Below are 14011 nucleotides of genomic sequence, written 5' to 3' on the forward strand. Positions count from 1 at the left end.
CAGTTCTTTTTTTTTTTTTTTTTTTCATATATTTCCCTTATGTTAGAGTTATTGTTACTGTTTTGGACTTAGAAAATGTCATCTTACCCGATTTTATCTATAAAATATTCACAGAGATAAAAAGGGTTTAAACCCTTTCAATGGACTTTAAGAAAAATGTCAGTATCTAAGAGTAGTTCTTTTCAGGATACGTGCACAGCTAACTTGTGAGATTAAGGTGGATAAAAAAAATACCAGAGTCTACACTCTGCTTTCCTTCATAATATTTATTCTTAAAAATGAGTAAGCAGACAGTTCATGTGTCCAGTGAATACCAAAATGTGTGTAGAACAGTACAGAACAGTAAAACACCTTTCATTATATTTCTATAACAACATGGTTTGAGCATATCAAAAGTCAAAACAAAGAAAGTATTCTTTTTATTACAGCAATTCTTTTTTTTTTTTTAACTTTTTTCAGTCTCAAGAAATATAGACCACAGAGTTCTAGAAAGAGTTGTAAAAATATACATCAATATGATCAGTGTTAAACGGCAGGCTATAATTTCTGATGCACACAACTATTAACTTGTACAAACATCAGTGAGGAGGTGATAATGTCATAATGCAACCACACCAGAGGGACCAATCACATGTTTAAGAGGACGTCACAGCTTAGACAGGAGGAGCTTCAGTCACTAAACACTTCCTCGATTCCCCTCATTGCTTACTCAATCACACACTTCCTCATCTCATCAATTCCTTATTTCTTCCCCTGCTTTCTTTGCCTCCTCCTGAAAAACTGTAAGAGAATATTTCATTCCCTCAGATGCTCTCCTCTGATTGCATTTTCATCAGGAAACAAGGACACGGGAAAGAAAAGAAGGGAAGCGAAAGAGTTGGACAGAGAAAGGAAGGGGGGAAAGACAACTCTGAGTCACTTGAGTGCTGATGGGATGAGGCTGCAATGGACAGAGATTGATCTGAACAATGAGACCAGCTCATTGTCACCTACTACAATTACACCGATGACAGGAAAAGACTGCGCTTTCACCCCTGCAGCGGCTCAGACAGCAAAATTATGAGATGTATTTTATTTAGCGAGGTTTTTAGTGTCACAAAATAGGTGGCAGAGGTGCAAATCAACAGCTGAAGTTTAAATGTGTGCTGAAATGTAATGCATCACAGTTTCATACAAGACCGATGTCATTGTTCAAGCACTCCTTGTGATGAAAAGAAGCAGAGAGAGAAGTGAACGAGGCAGACAAACACAGGTTGAAGATGAGAAGGAGGGACAGCGGGAGAAAATCAGAAGGGGATGAGGGACCAAAGAATAAAAAGAATGAGGATAAGAAGGCAGATGAGGTTTGAAATGCTCATCTGATGGGTGTCCTTCTTCTCCTCTACAGGCAGAGCAGGAAATAAAATTGCAGGGTTGGAAGCACATCTATCTGTCACTCTGTGTTAGGCTCAGCATAATTACTGTGAAATGACAGATATCCATGACTTATAGGAGGGCGGCTAGAGGAGAGAGAGGTGTGTTTTGAGACTCAGCCTGCGAGTCACACACAGCTATTTGTAGCCATGTGAGGAGATCCAGAGCTCAAACTAGAAAATTGAAGATTTCTACAAGTGTGGGGGAGGGTGGTTGGTTTTAATGTTTAAAACCTGGATCTCTTTGTATTTACCCTTCAATTTTGCTGTAACCCTCACAAGCAGCGAGATTCCGTAAAAAAAAGCGAAGCCATGGGAATCTGTAAAACCCAATACCCAAGAGCCAATACATGCTGTCATAATGATCAATGACCAAAGAATATCATTCAAATACATTTAGTAAGCGTATGTTGCTGTGAAACAACAATGAATTCAAGTAAACGAGAAAAACTCGAGGCCTAAAAATGTTCCACAGCCCTCACAGTCGCAGCTAGTTCTGATAGGGTCCGAGATTTTGATGGCAAAACTCTTTATATATAATTAAAAGTCTTACTTGCAGGGGTATTCGGTGCCCTCCTATAGCCTCAGTGCGAAGACATACTTCAGTGTCTTTCCTTAACACGCAAAACTATGTAGAATGGTCCCCAAGCTGCTGCATCTTAGATAGTCACATTTGGGTACCTAGTACCTAATATTGAGGCACAGCACTTTGCCAAGAAATGTACATTGTAAGCCTTGTTCAACACAACACAGCGGCATTGTTCTAAAGGCACAGACATAAGTGTGACCAGTACTGACAAGGTACCAAGACAGGTTTTAACCATATAATGTATGTCATCAAACAGAATTTAAAATATTAACAGTTAGAAAAGAAAGACAGCTTTAGTCACACTGTTAATCGAAAACAACAAACGTGTTATTTAAAGTTTGCGCAAAAAGAAGCAGACTACGTAATCGTGTGATAGCTTTTCCTTTTTTTTCTTTTTTTTTTTACAAAACAAAAATAACGCTCCGAGTCATTTGTTTCATTTCCTGTTTTGTATGGTGGCTGAGAATGTTGTCGTGGGTTTTGTTTGTTGGACAGTGGGCAGCTTGGTCGGTCAGTCAGATGGTCAGTTAGAAATGCGTCTCCTTCTCTGAGATGGTAGATATTTTCCCATCAACCTTAAGTTTTGCATCATTGGCAGCGTAAGGACTGAGGGCAGCATGTTTCCCTCTCATTTTCAGGTCCGGGCTGGGAGTAGTCAACTTCTTGATTCTCTGCAGAGAGACGGACAAAGAAGGGAAAAAGATCATCTCTATCGTTCTCTTAAAATAACATTTAAATGCCATTGACACAGTAAAACAGCTTTTTGTGCTACTGTAATATCAACTATTACTTCATTTGTATCAATTAAACTATTTTCATTGTTATCTTTAATTTCATGCTTTGCCATTTAGTCTTGTCTGAGTGATCGAGTGAACAGAACAGCATTGAGATACAAGGTAAGTTAGGGATGTAATGTCTTATCAAATAAAGTTTTTCGTCCAAGCATCTGCTGAATTTGATACTATCTGGCCAGATAACTTGTAAAAAATGGAATATCTGCTGTAATATCAATCACCTGCATGTACAAATATCTAAAGTTTTATTGTATGTCATGTTGGTCTCACTCCAGACCAAAACTTCACTGATACCATTCTTCAACTTTTCATCATGCTTCAGGTCTACCAAAGGCCTGAGGCCACAACTGATCATCTCCCGTCACAAACCCGCAATTTGGTTTTTTTTTATCCTCCCTCTAGCCATGATGGGGGATCATCCAACTAAATCAGAATGCCTCTGAGACAGTCAGATGGGAGAGATACGCCTTCTCCATCGTTTAGACTTATTCAATACAAACTAGGAATGGGATCAACTAAAACCTTTCCTCAATACCAAAACAGCTCTCCTTTGAACAACAGCCACTAATTCACTCTCCATTTAAGGCCTAACTGGTGTCAGTAAAAGTCCCACAGTGAAACATCTGTTGATGCTTTCCATTGCCGTTTTGTAGAAGAGATTTGTACACCAGGACAAGATTTTGCATTATTGTCTTAACATTTTTACTTGGAAAGATCATCCAATGACAATCGTTTTTATGGACGCTTATTGGACAGAGTAGTGCCCAATTTTACTTCACTTATGCAGAAGTAAGTCCAGACCGTGAATGGAAATTTCTTTCCAAGGTAGGCCTAAAAACCTGTATTGTGCAAAATGAATTTAGAGAGCTGAGGAGTTGCTTTGTGTTATGAAGCAGGGAGGAGGAGGAGAAGGGCGATATGAACGAGTCAAAGGCTGACAGAAAATAATTTTCATTTTATAGATTTTTTTTTTGTGCAAAGAAGAAAAATATGTTTGAAGCATAATGCAAGGTTTGGATAGTGGAGAACAAATATTTAGGGAACGACCACGGCTGATTGGAGGCTGCTGATCATCTACAGCCTTATCTGATTTGTGTGATATGCATTACAAGGATTACGTTGAATTCCACACAAATTCAGTGGCTAAAGTCACATATAAAAGAGTATATACATAAATAAGTAATAACTTTGATCCGCTACCTCATTATTTAGGGGACAGCTCTGGAATTTGAATTATTATTAGTATTTATCCATGTGGGTGTTTTTACCTCAGAGAAGGTGCCAGGAGTCTTCCAAATCTTCCAGATCATCCCCACAGGGATACAGACCATCGAGGACATGGCCATGAACCAGCCGATACCATAGCCCCAGTCAGGGTAGGTGTACACATTGTTGTACTTTAGCGGCTTGTATTTAATCAAAAAGAACAAGAAAATTGCCTGCAGAAAAATAAAAGACACATTATGTTAGCAAATGTTGTTATTTAGATTGTAAAAAAATAAATGTATTTGCTTCATTGATGAACAAATGTCACTTGCAGGACTGAAACCGTTATCATGCTGTAAATGTGTAACATGGTAATATTTTCCCCTAAATCCAGGTATCAATCAAATGTTGTTTTTGCTTGCATTAATAATCCTAAAAACCTAAATCACAAACAACAAATCAACAGTGATTGGCTACAAAGTACAGCTATATTTTTACCCAGTTATATGTCATGCATAAAAACTGCACTGAATTTGAACCCCAAAATCCATATAAGTCCATCTATCCATGTAAATAAATATGAATCATCTGCACGAGTCTGTCCCTCAGCACTTTTGTGCTTATCTCCATGATATGCTGTTTGTTATTGCTGATGCTACTGCTTCACATGATTTTGTGTTTGGACTCACAGCACAGATGCCCGGGGTCAGGATCATCCAGCACCATTTGATGAAGAAGACAGGTTTGTAGCCAATCATGTCCTCAATATTTAGGTAGAATCTGTCACTACCTGAAATGTAAATGAGTGTCACTCACAGTTTCTGCATGTATCAACAAAATAATGACGTGATTGATGTCTTTTGACAGTTTAAGGCTGTCTAAAAAAGGTTGTTGACGTGATATGGATAAACTCCAGACTGCAACTTTCTATCGAGAGAGGAAAAATAATTTTATATTGCTTTATGTCAAATAGACTTGTTGTCAAATTGTCTGCCTAAACTAGGCCAACAATAATTTAAATGTATGGATATCTAAATCCATTGAATAAAAGGACATACTGTTTATTTTTTCTTTAGTCATGTTATCACGTGCACAATACAGAACAGAAATAACAGAAAAAAGGCTGTATGTGTCCTTAAGAAAAATAAAAAGTCACTGTTGTAGTGCCATTCATTTAATTTTTTTTAACATCAAAATAAAATGATTTATCTGCCTTGTACAACATCAAGAGAATGCTGCATGTGTTTGATTCCATTCTCCAGCAGAGGGCAGAGAAGAAATATTATTTAATCAAAGACGGTAAAAGCATGACACAAGGTTTTGTGCAATGGTCTGTTTTCTGTGCTGAAATGTGTAAACGCTGTAATCTGAAGCGGTAGAAGTAAAACAAAAAAAAAAATCTGATGACACTCCTTTGAGATTTCCTGCTTAGGTTTGAAGATGAAACTCTCATTCTTACCGTACACCCAGCCGATACATATGGACTCAAATATGGCCACAAACAGCAAACACATCCCGCTGGCAGCGTACGCGTCAAACAGCTGGAAGACGTACATCCCACCCTGATAGGATGAGACGGTGTCAGTTTTCTGCCACAGCTCAAGTGGATAACATCAAATATGAAATGAATCAAGTGGGTTCGATTATGCTTGTCAGGAATTGATGGCAAGGACAAATCCACACTGCAACCTCCCAGCACTGTTTTTTCTTTTACCTTGCTGAACATTAGGATTTGACCCAATTTTACAGTTCCCTGCATCAGTAGGTTCACGTCAAAACCACTGAATATTGTTTTTGTGGAACATCTATGCCATCTGCTGTGCTTTTTGTTTTTTAGTTGTTTTATATAACCTCCTAAAATTGCTATTTAAACACCAAATACAATCTGTCATACCCAATTATGACTTTGATACCTTGAGAATATTTTAAAATGATCTACGGAAGGACAGCAACTTCAGCCTTCAGCATTATCTCATTTTTCTTTGTTAATTTGTGCCAATCACAATGAGTCATCCCTGAACCAGTAGTTTTACTTTTTGACAAATACTCGAATTTACATTCTTGCTGAGAGGAAATGATACAATTCACATGTCTGAACAGTGAAAATAGAAGTCCTGCCAACAGCTGATTAGTTTAGCAGAGCCTAAAAACAGGAAACTGTTAGCCTAGCCCTGTCGAAAGGCAACAAATCCACCGAAACGCTCATCTAAAGGTCACTAATAAATATGGTACATCGTGTTTGATTAATTTGTACTTTAACACAGGGTGTAAAGACGTGTGCTGTGAATCCATCTTCATATTGAATGGTCAGATCTACATCATGTGTGGTATCTCCCACAGAACTTTCCATTGCTTCAGTACCAATGGTGGACTTGTCTGTGAAGATGCTCAGTGATTCAAGTCATTGCATTTCTAAGTTTTCCAAAGGCAACTGGACTTGCTTGAGGACCTTGAAGACACTTTGCCTCTCATCCGAAAGGCTGCTTCAGTTCTGACAGACTTGTGGGGAGTCCCAGTCTTTTAACCTCTTGTTGGGTCGTTAACAGCCTAACACCCCACTAAAACCCCACTAAAACCCCACCCAGGCATCGTGTGAGTCACATGAGTCATGGTGTGGATCGGTGTTAAGCTGCCTGCATGGGGGTGAATCTCAGGATTGCATTGTAAATGCTTAATAAATGGTGTTGTGTTCCACCCCCTCTGTTTGGTGATGGTCGTTCCAGTTGAAAACTCAAACCGTCAGTCTTCCCTGGTTAAAATGTGCACATTGCTGTCCTGGAATGAGTGTCCCTTGTCCTTCAGCTGTAGGTGGACTGCTGAGTCCTGACCTGAGGAGCCGGGTGTGTTGTGCCGTGATCGTGTGGTGGTCTTGCATTTCATCATCCACTCTACCTACTCTACCTCCACTCAAGACAACTTATCTGTTCTTTCTGCTCTCACTAAAAGGTTCATCATAAATAAAACCTCACATGAATCTGAGAGTAGGGTTACATCACAGCTCTAAACCGCTAGTAAACAGCTAAGAATATCAGAATATATTCTATGCACATCTTTCAGCCAAACATTGAACAACACTCCCAGGAGACCTTTTGAACTGTGTTTAATCCTGCTCTCGAGTCCTGGTGCCATTTTATTCAAGATGGCTCTTTGGCAGCTGAAAGAAATAAAGTGTCTATAGTGGAGGTAGTGGTGGAAGACAAGTGAAAGCACAGAAAATGTATGTCAAAGTGACAGGTAGAAGAGGGGTTTTTGACAAACTAAAGTCAATCCACCGGACATTAAAGACATAAAAGACAAAAGACTATGAAAGTAAGAAAGAACTGTACTTCAGTAAAGTATGGAATTCTTCCCCTTGTTTCATGGCCGTTATGAACCACTTTACAACAGTACAGTGTGTTTATACTGGGGGTGGAATACAGTGCTTATATAGACATGAAATGATTTTAGTGGAATGAAGACCTTCTTGATAGTGTGAAGAACCAATTTTTCTTCAGTATTACAACATAAAGATGAAAGGTCTTAAAGGCACAGCAGGGCTGCTGCTAATGTCACTCTTGACCACAGACCTTAAAGGCTGGAGACAGTGTCAAACACAAGAGATCTCGCAATGATTTAAAAAATATAATCCATGAAAGATGACAGTGGATTACAAAATCAAATTATGTCAAATTTATTAATAGATCAAGCGATTTAATTATCTTAATCTACTTTTGGACTGTGAAAAAGGTTCACCTGCTTTCTATGACTAAGAATAATGACCATCATCTACAATGTACCTGTCTGGATTTAATCTTAGACTCATGTGATGATGATGATGATGATGATGATGATGATGATGATGATGATAACGATGACTCGACTAAATAGAGGGTCAAAATATGTACAATTTAAAATGTGTAGTCATAGAAAATAAGCAATCATCTCAGGTGGTTTATGAAAGTAAAGCTGTACTTTAATGTAAAACCCCTTGATTACAAATAAAGGTAATGGGCTCAAAATTTAATAGTCGTAAAAGGTTTTAGGAAACTTTAATTTTTCTTTATCAACAGCTTCATAGCTGTAAACTATAAAGTTGAGGTACAGCTGAATCCTCCCAAATGTGGCTAAAAACAAGCTGGAACGGAGCAGACTATGTAGCTGAGTCTTACCTCTGTACACATGATGAGTCCAATGAAGAAGGAGACTATCGACATGCCGAGAATCAGATACTCTCTGCGGTAGCCCCTCCTGAAGGTTTCTGGGTACATGTCCACCACAGCTGTCACTAAACTCTCCACACACACAAACTGAGAAACAGACAAACAAATTCATTTCCATGTACAGAAAAAATATATTTTTCAATTCAAGGAAACTACAGCTGTACAGCCTGGTTTGTTGATAAAAAGATAGTACAGTGGCTTAGAATATTCTGAGGATATTAAACATAAACATATACACAGAAAAGTGTGACAAGTGTGGCTTATGTTTTTTCCACAAGACACATTTTGGTGTCTCAAATTTTCACAAAAAGTTGTTAAAAAATGTAAGTAAATGTCATTAATGTATTATCTTTTCTTTTATAATGAAATAAAAATGAAGCTAAGCTTTTATATTATCTCCAAATATTCAAAATTTGAAGATGCGCAATATTGATATGTGAACCTATATCTTAATTAATGATAAGTGGCAGCGACACAAAGAGACACAGCTGGGCCGATTATTAATATGGTTTGGGCATTACGACTGATTGGTTTTAACAGTCAGTTGATAAAAGCATATAATTTGTGATACATAAAGATTCTGATCTAGTGTTTTCTCATCCAGTTGCTGCAAGTCAATCTTTAAAATCATTATTGAAATTTGAAACTGGCATCAGCCAATGACATCACCTGTGTGCCACCCGAGGAGGATATATAAGTAAATAATCAGCTATAACTGAAGTTCACTTACCTCTTTCTCCATCAGTCACATATTTACATTCAGGATCTTACCCAAATGGTAATTTCAGGAGCAAATTGCATTCCTTATAAACATTGTAAGGTGCAAGTTAGTGGCCATGTTTGGTTTTGTACGAGGAGGTGTGACAAAGTTCTCACTAGATTTGAAGGGTGGTCCACCACCCAAGTCCATCCTGACTGAAGTCCTCATATGCGTTTTGCTCAGGTCTTAAGTCTCAGCTAGTCGTCAGGTTTGTCCCAAGCTTGACTCGCAATTTGCATTTTCACACCAGTGATACTCACCTGACTGTCCAAGCCTAGGAAGATCAGCATCATGAAGAAGAGACAAGCCCAAAGTGGAGACAGAGGCATCATAGTAACAGCTTTGGGGTATGCAATGAAGGCAAGACCAGGACCTGAATGACAAAAAAAGACACAAACACAGGTTTCAGTTTTACTGGTCTTTGGACAAAAGTGATCACAACTTAGGCCACAAAGATGGGGTTTTAAGGTTCCCTCTCTTCATGTTTTGCATAATTACTTGATTCTTATAATATCATTAGTTTGACTTTTGATTAGTTAGAGCGACGTCCAATATCTTTGATATCAACAATTTTGCATTGTGAAAATGGTCACTTGTTCTGGTGAAACTACAGAGTTATTTCATTCTGCATTACCACCAGGCTCTATGGACCGTTTGAGCATCTTTTAAGACACTGTTTTGTTTTTCAGCTCTCAACTTTATGGTTTTGTTTAACTGTTATAGCTCTTCTTAATCTTGTTTGTAGCCACAACAGGCCTTCAAATAGTTATAAAAACCTGCTGAGGACTACCTGCCCAGTACCAAACAGCAGGTAAACATAGTTAGCATTTAGCTTCTATACAGTGGTGCTATTAGCAGCAAAAGGGGCAGATATTACCCCATTTGTTGGGCTGAAACGGAGCCAAATAATGAGTGAATATTGGACTGAGGTAGAAATAAACACAATTCCTAATGAAAACTTAATTAAAAATAATAATAAAAATAATAAAAACAAACAATTACTGCAGTTTTACTTGTTAGGACTTGAAGTGTTTTAATTATTATATTGTATTATTAGTTTTTGTACTAATGTTAGTAAATAGTTGTGGTAAGAGCAGGATTCTTCTACATGTCAAGCCATTTGTTAAAAAAAATATTACAATGGAGGAAAGTGTACTGGCTCATAATATACAATAAATATAGATATAAAATAAGGACAAGGACAGATAACTAGCTAATTCCATTGCCAGGGGGAAGCACGGAGGTTGCAGCATCATGCTAGAGGAGGGACTCTCAGCAGCAGGGACAGAGAGACCAGTCCAAACTGAGGGAAGGATGAATGCAGCCAAATACAGAGAAGTCCTTAAAGAAAAGCTGCAGCAGATTGCATGTATCCTGAGACTAGGGTGATGGTTGACCTTTCAGCATGACAATGACTTAAAGCATACAGCCAAGATAACGTTGGAGTGTCCTTCGGGACAAGTCCCTAACTTCCCTTGAGTGGTGCAGCCAAAGCCCTGACTTAAACCTCATACAACATCTGTGGCGAGACCTGAAGATGACACTTCACAAATGTTTCTCATCCAATCTGACAGAGTATCTGCCAAGAATGTTATGACAGCTTGTAGAGACTAAGCCATTGAGACTTGAGCTGCCAAACCGGCCACTTCAAAGGACTAAATCACTACTTTACTGAATAGGATTAAGAAAGTTCTCAGACCCTTCATTTTTTTTGCACATTTTATTGTGGTATAGATTTTGTTTTAAATTGATAAAAATGTTTGCCCATCAATCTACACCCCATAACGATAAATTGCAAACAAGTTTTTAGAAATTTTTGCAACATCGAAAACAAAAATGTTTCATTTAACTATTTAGGCCCCACTGAAAGGCTGGTTCGTTCAACTGAAGAAGTGGTATGCCATTGCGCTGTTTAAACTCCCACATTTGGTGATAGTCCCTTAGCAACACATTATCTAAAGCATTAAGCTCTGTCCTTCCTGTGCTCTAAGACAAACATTTCCAATCTCTCGCTCTGTCACATCCACTAAATCATTCATACTGACTTGAATAAATCATAATGCAGTGTTCTAAGAGCCTAGGAAAAGAGTATGGAGTTATATAACTGGACACATGTTTATCCATTTTAGCACAATATGATGGATGAGAGCACCAAGATTTGGACAGACTTTTTTTTCTGGTCAAACTATCTCTAAGTTATAGCTCCATGGTCTCATTACAATTCTGAAAGATGCTACTTATTCAGATTCGTGACATTACATTGTTTGTTATTCTCTCACCAGATTCTGCCACAGCCTCGATGGGAACATTTTGTTCGAAGGCCATGAAGCCCAGTACAGAGAAGATGGCAAAACCTGCCAGAAAGCTGGTACCGCTGTTCAAACAACACAGCATGATGCAGTCCCTAAGGAGTGAGACAGAAACAAAGAGAACAACAAAATCACACTTACGCACTGTAAAAACTGTCGCTGGACATGACACTAGAAATAACACAAACAGATTTTCTGCCTCATTCAGTTTTATGCAAAGACATGATGTGTAATGAACAAAAACTAAAACGACACATTATGTACCAATGCATTCAGGCTTCTCAATCATCTTTTCCCAGTGGGGCTCCACCTGTATTCTTATATTTATTAGAGTTGGCTAGTATACAGTGTCAACAGTGATAAAACACAAACAGTGACACAAAAGATACTTTAACTTATTGTTCTATTGATGGTCGCCATGACATCCAACCATTCATCTACTAGTATCTACTTCCTCACCTGTAGCAATTATTATCGTAGGCATTGTAACTTCCCAGAGCAGTGAGGCAGCCCAAGCAGATGGCATAGGAGAAGAAAATTTGCGTTCCCGCATCCACCCATACCTAATTTAAAAAGAGGCATGAAGATGAAGCACATATACAGATAGGTGGAACCAAATGATAAACCCTCATTAAGTGTTTTAGTAAGGTGTTGACATAGATCATCCAAGTCTCTACTGGTTGAGGTCTATTGCACATAATTCACATCAATTTCATACTCATGCCGTTGTTCATTTATTTTCATAGGTTATTCTATTGGCATTTAAACCTTTAATCAAGAGCAGATATCCCTGCATGATAACACTGGGATTAATCCCTGCTTCTATTATTAACAAAAACAATTATTTGAGTGATTTTTTTTTTTAATTTTTTTAATTTTTTTATTAATCAAACCACAGAATTAAAATGAATAGAATATGTGGTCCCATTTACAAGAAATTATCATGATATGCCAAAAGGTGACTTTTTCTTCTCTAATTAAATCCCACATTTCTTTTGTTACCCCTCATCCACCTTTCAACAGTCACATGACTTCATAATGAAATTATGTCTCATCTCCACTGTCTTCTTTCTCTTCTGAGAGACACATAGTCGAGCAGCATGAATCATAGACTGAAATCCTAAAAGTAGCTTCAAAGTCTTCCAGTTGCTAAATATTCACATTACGCTTCACTGACTTCCTTACAATACTGTTTGGTAGGATTAAAGATGGAGAGCAACAGTGTAACAAGAAGGTTTAATTAAACATCCAATATTTTTTCATAGTTCTAACTCAAACCATAATTGGCAGTATAGCAGCATATTGAATGGGAAGCTGAATGGAATTTAATTTAAGGCAAAACCATTGAAAAATTCTATTCAGAAACTTCAAACTTTGCCCTATATAATACACTGAACACAATATGAAAAGCTTTCATAGAATGACTTTCTATCAAAGATAGTCCCTATGAAGGAGATCCATTGTGTTGAGTTGGTGGCATTAAGACGAGAGAAAGCTGTCTCAAAACATGGGAAAACTAAAATTGTGTTCTTGAAGAACATTGCATTGTAATAACATTGCAATTGCATTGCATAACCATTTCATCCTATGAGACATCGTGTGAAATTCTGACAGAATTCACGTATGAATTCTTGAGTTGTGGCAACCAACATGTTTTGTGAGGTCGCAGTGACCTTCGATCTTTCGCCACCAAAATCTAATCAGTTCATCCCTGATTCAAGTAAAGTGAAGGCAGGTTCAAGTTTCAAGTAAAAGTTTGTGCCGATTAGAAAGAAATTCCCTCAAAGCTTTCCATAAATGTTGCATTCACGATACGAATGGTTGGGAGGGATGTGAAGTCACAGTGACCTTTAACCTTTGACTACCAAAATCTAATCAGTTCATCCTTGGGACCAAAGGAACTGTTGAAAAGGCCAGGCTCACTTGGACTATCGCGCCACACCACCTTGGAGTGGTACGTTCCGAGCCTGCAGACCTGTGCAGGGCAGCTCTCCTCTGCTAAGCCAAGCCAGATGTGGTAGTCATGAACGTGTGTTACTGCGTTTGACAGCCTCGTGTGTTTAAGCATGCGTGTCTGCCTCCGTGTGTGAGTGTGCTCCGTTGAGATCTTGTCCAGTTAATCACTAATATGCGTTCCCGTGTATTGTTGTTTCAAGTATACTGGCTGCGTTTTATTTCATTAAGTGTTGAAGGCACCTTGTGTTAGTTTATCCCACACAGCGCGAGTGTCACTGCAGAATACTACCTGCTTCATAATATAGTTGGTCTTGTGCGTTAACACCGCTGTGGTTTAGTGTTCCACTGTGTTAGCATGTTATGCACGACTGATGACGAGTTACAATTAATCTGTTCTTTATCAAGTTGCATTATTCTTTTGTGTGTATTTTTCATCTGTTTTCAGAAACCACACACGCACACACACACAAACAAACCCCTGCGTTCTGTATATAACCATTTCTAATAAAGTTCTTTCACTGGAACGTCTGGACTCAACAGTGATTTGACCAGTCACTTCAGTGGTGGGCTGTGATCTTCTGGAACCCCGGTTTATTAGAGAAGCCACAGTTAGCCAGTCTCTTCTTTTTAGGAACGTTTGTACCAAGTTTGAATAAACTGTACCTAAAAAATATATATTGACTTTGACAATGAAGGTCCAGCTTGCATCCTGTCTCCAATCAATACCAAACGTGTTTCTTTTAAAGTCTTATACAGTCTTTCGCTAAACTAAACCTAGCAGTCCTA

General features: G+C 38.2%; 1 protein-coding gene across 1 annotated transcript in view; it reads right to left on the reverse strand.

Moving 5' to 3' along the window:
* Positions 1-246: 246 nt before the first annotated feature.
* The window catches only part of slc6a11b (solute carrier family 6 member 11b), a 28001-nt gene continuing 14236 nt past the window's right edge, over positions 247-14011 (reverse strand). The window contains exons 8-15 of the mRNA XM_069146283.1: positions 11729-11832; positions 11240-11364; positions 9221-9333; positions 8150-8287; positions 5461-5563; positions 4691-4791; positions 4064-4234; positions 247-2672 (exon numbers count right to left, since the gene is read on the reverse strand). Of these exons, the coding sequence (XP_069002384.1) occupies positions 2529-2672; positions 4064-4234; positions 4691-4791; positions 5461-5563; positions 8150-8287; positions 9221-9333; positions 11240-11364; positions 11729-11832 (999 nt within the window). The 3' untranslated portion in view covers positions 247-2528. The remainder of the gene's footprint in view (positions 2673-4063; positions 4235-4690; positions 4792-5460; positions 5564-8149; positions 8288-9220; positions 9334-11239; positions 11365-11728; positions 11833-14011) is intronic.

Source organism: Embiotoca jacksoni, unplaced genomic scaffold (assembly GCF_022577435.1).
Source record: "Embiotoca jacksoni isolate LCO1_2020_lvr unplaced genomic scaffold, fEmbJac1.0.p SCAF_1, whole genome shotgun sequence".
Taxonomy (NCBI): domain Eukaryota; kingdom Metazoa; phylum Chordata; class Actinopteri; family Embiotocidae; genus Embiotoca; species Embiotoca jacksoni.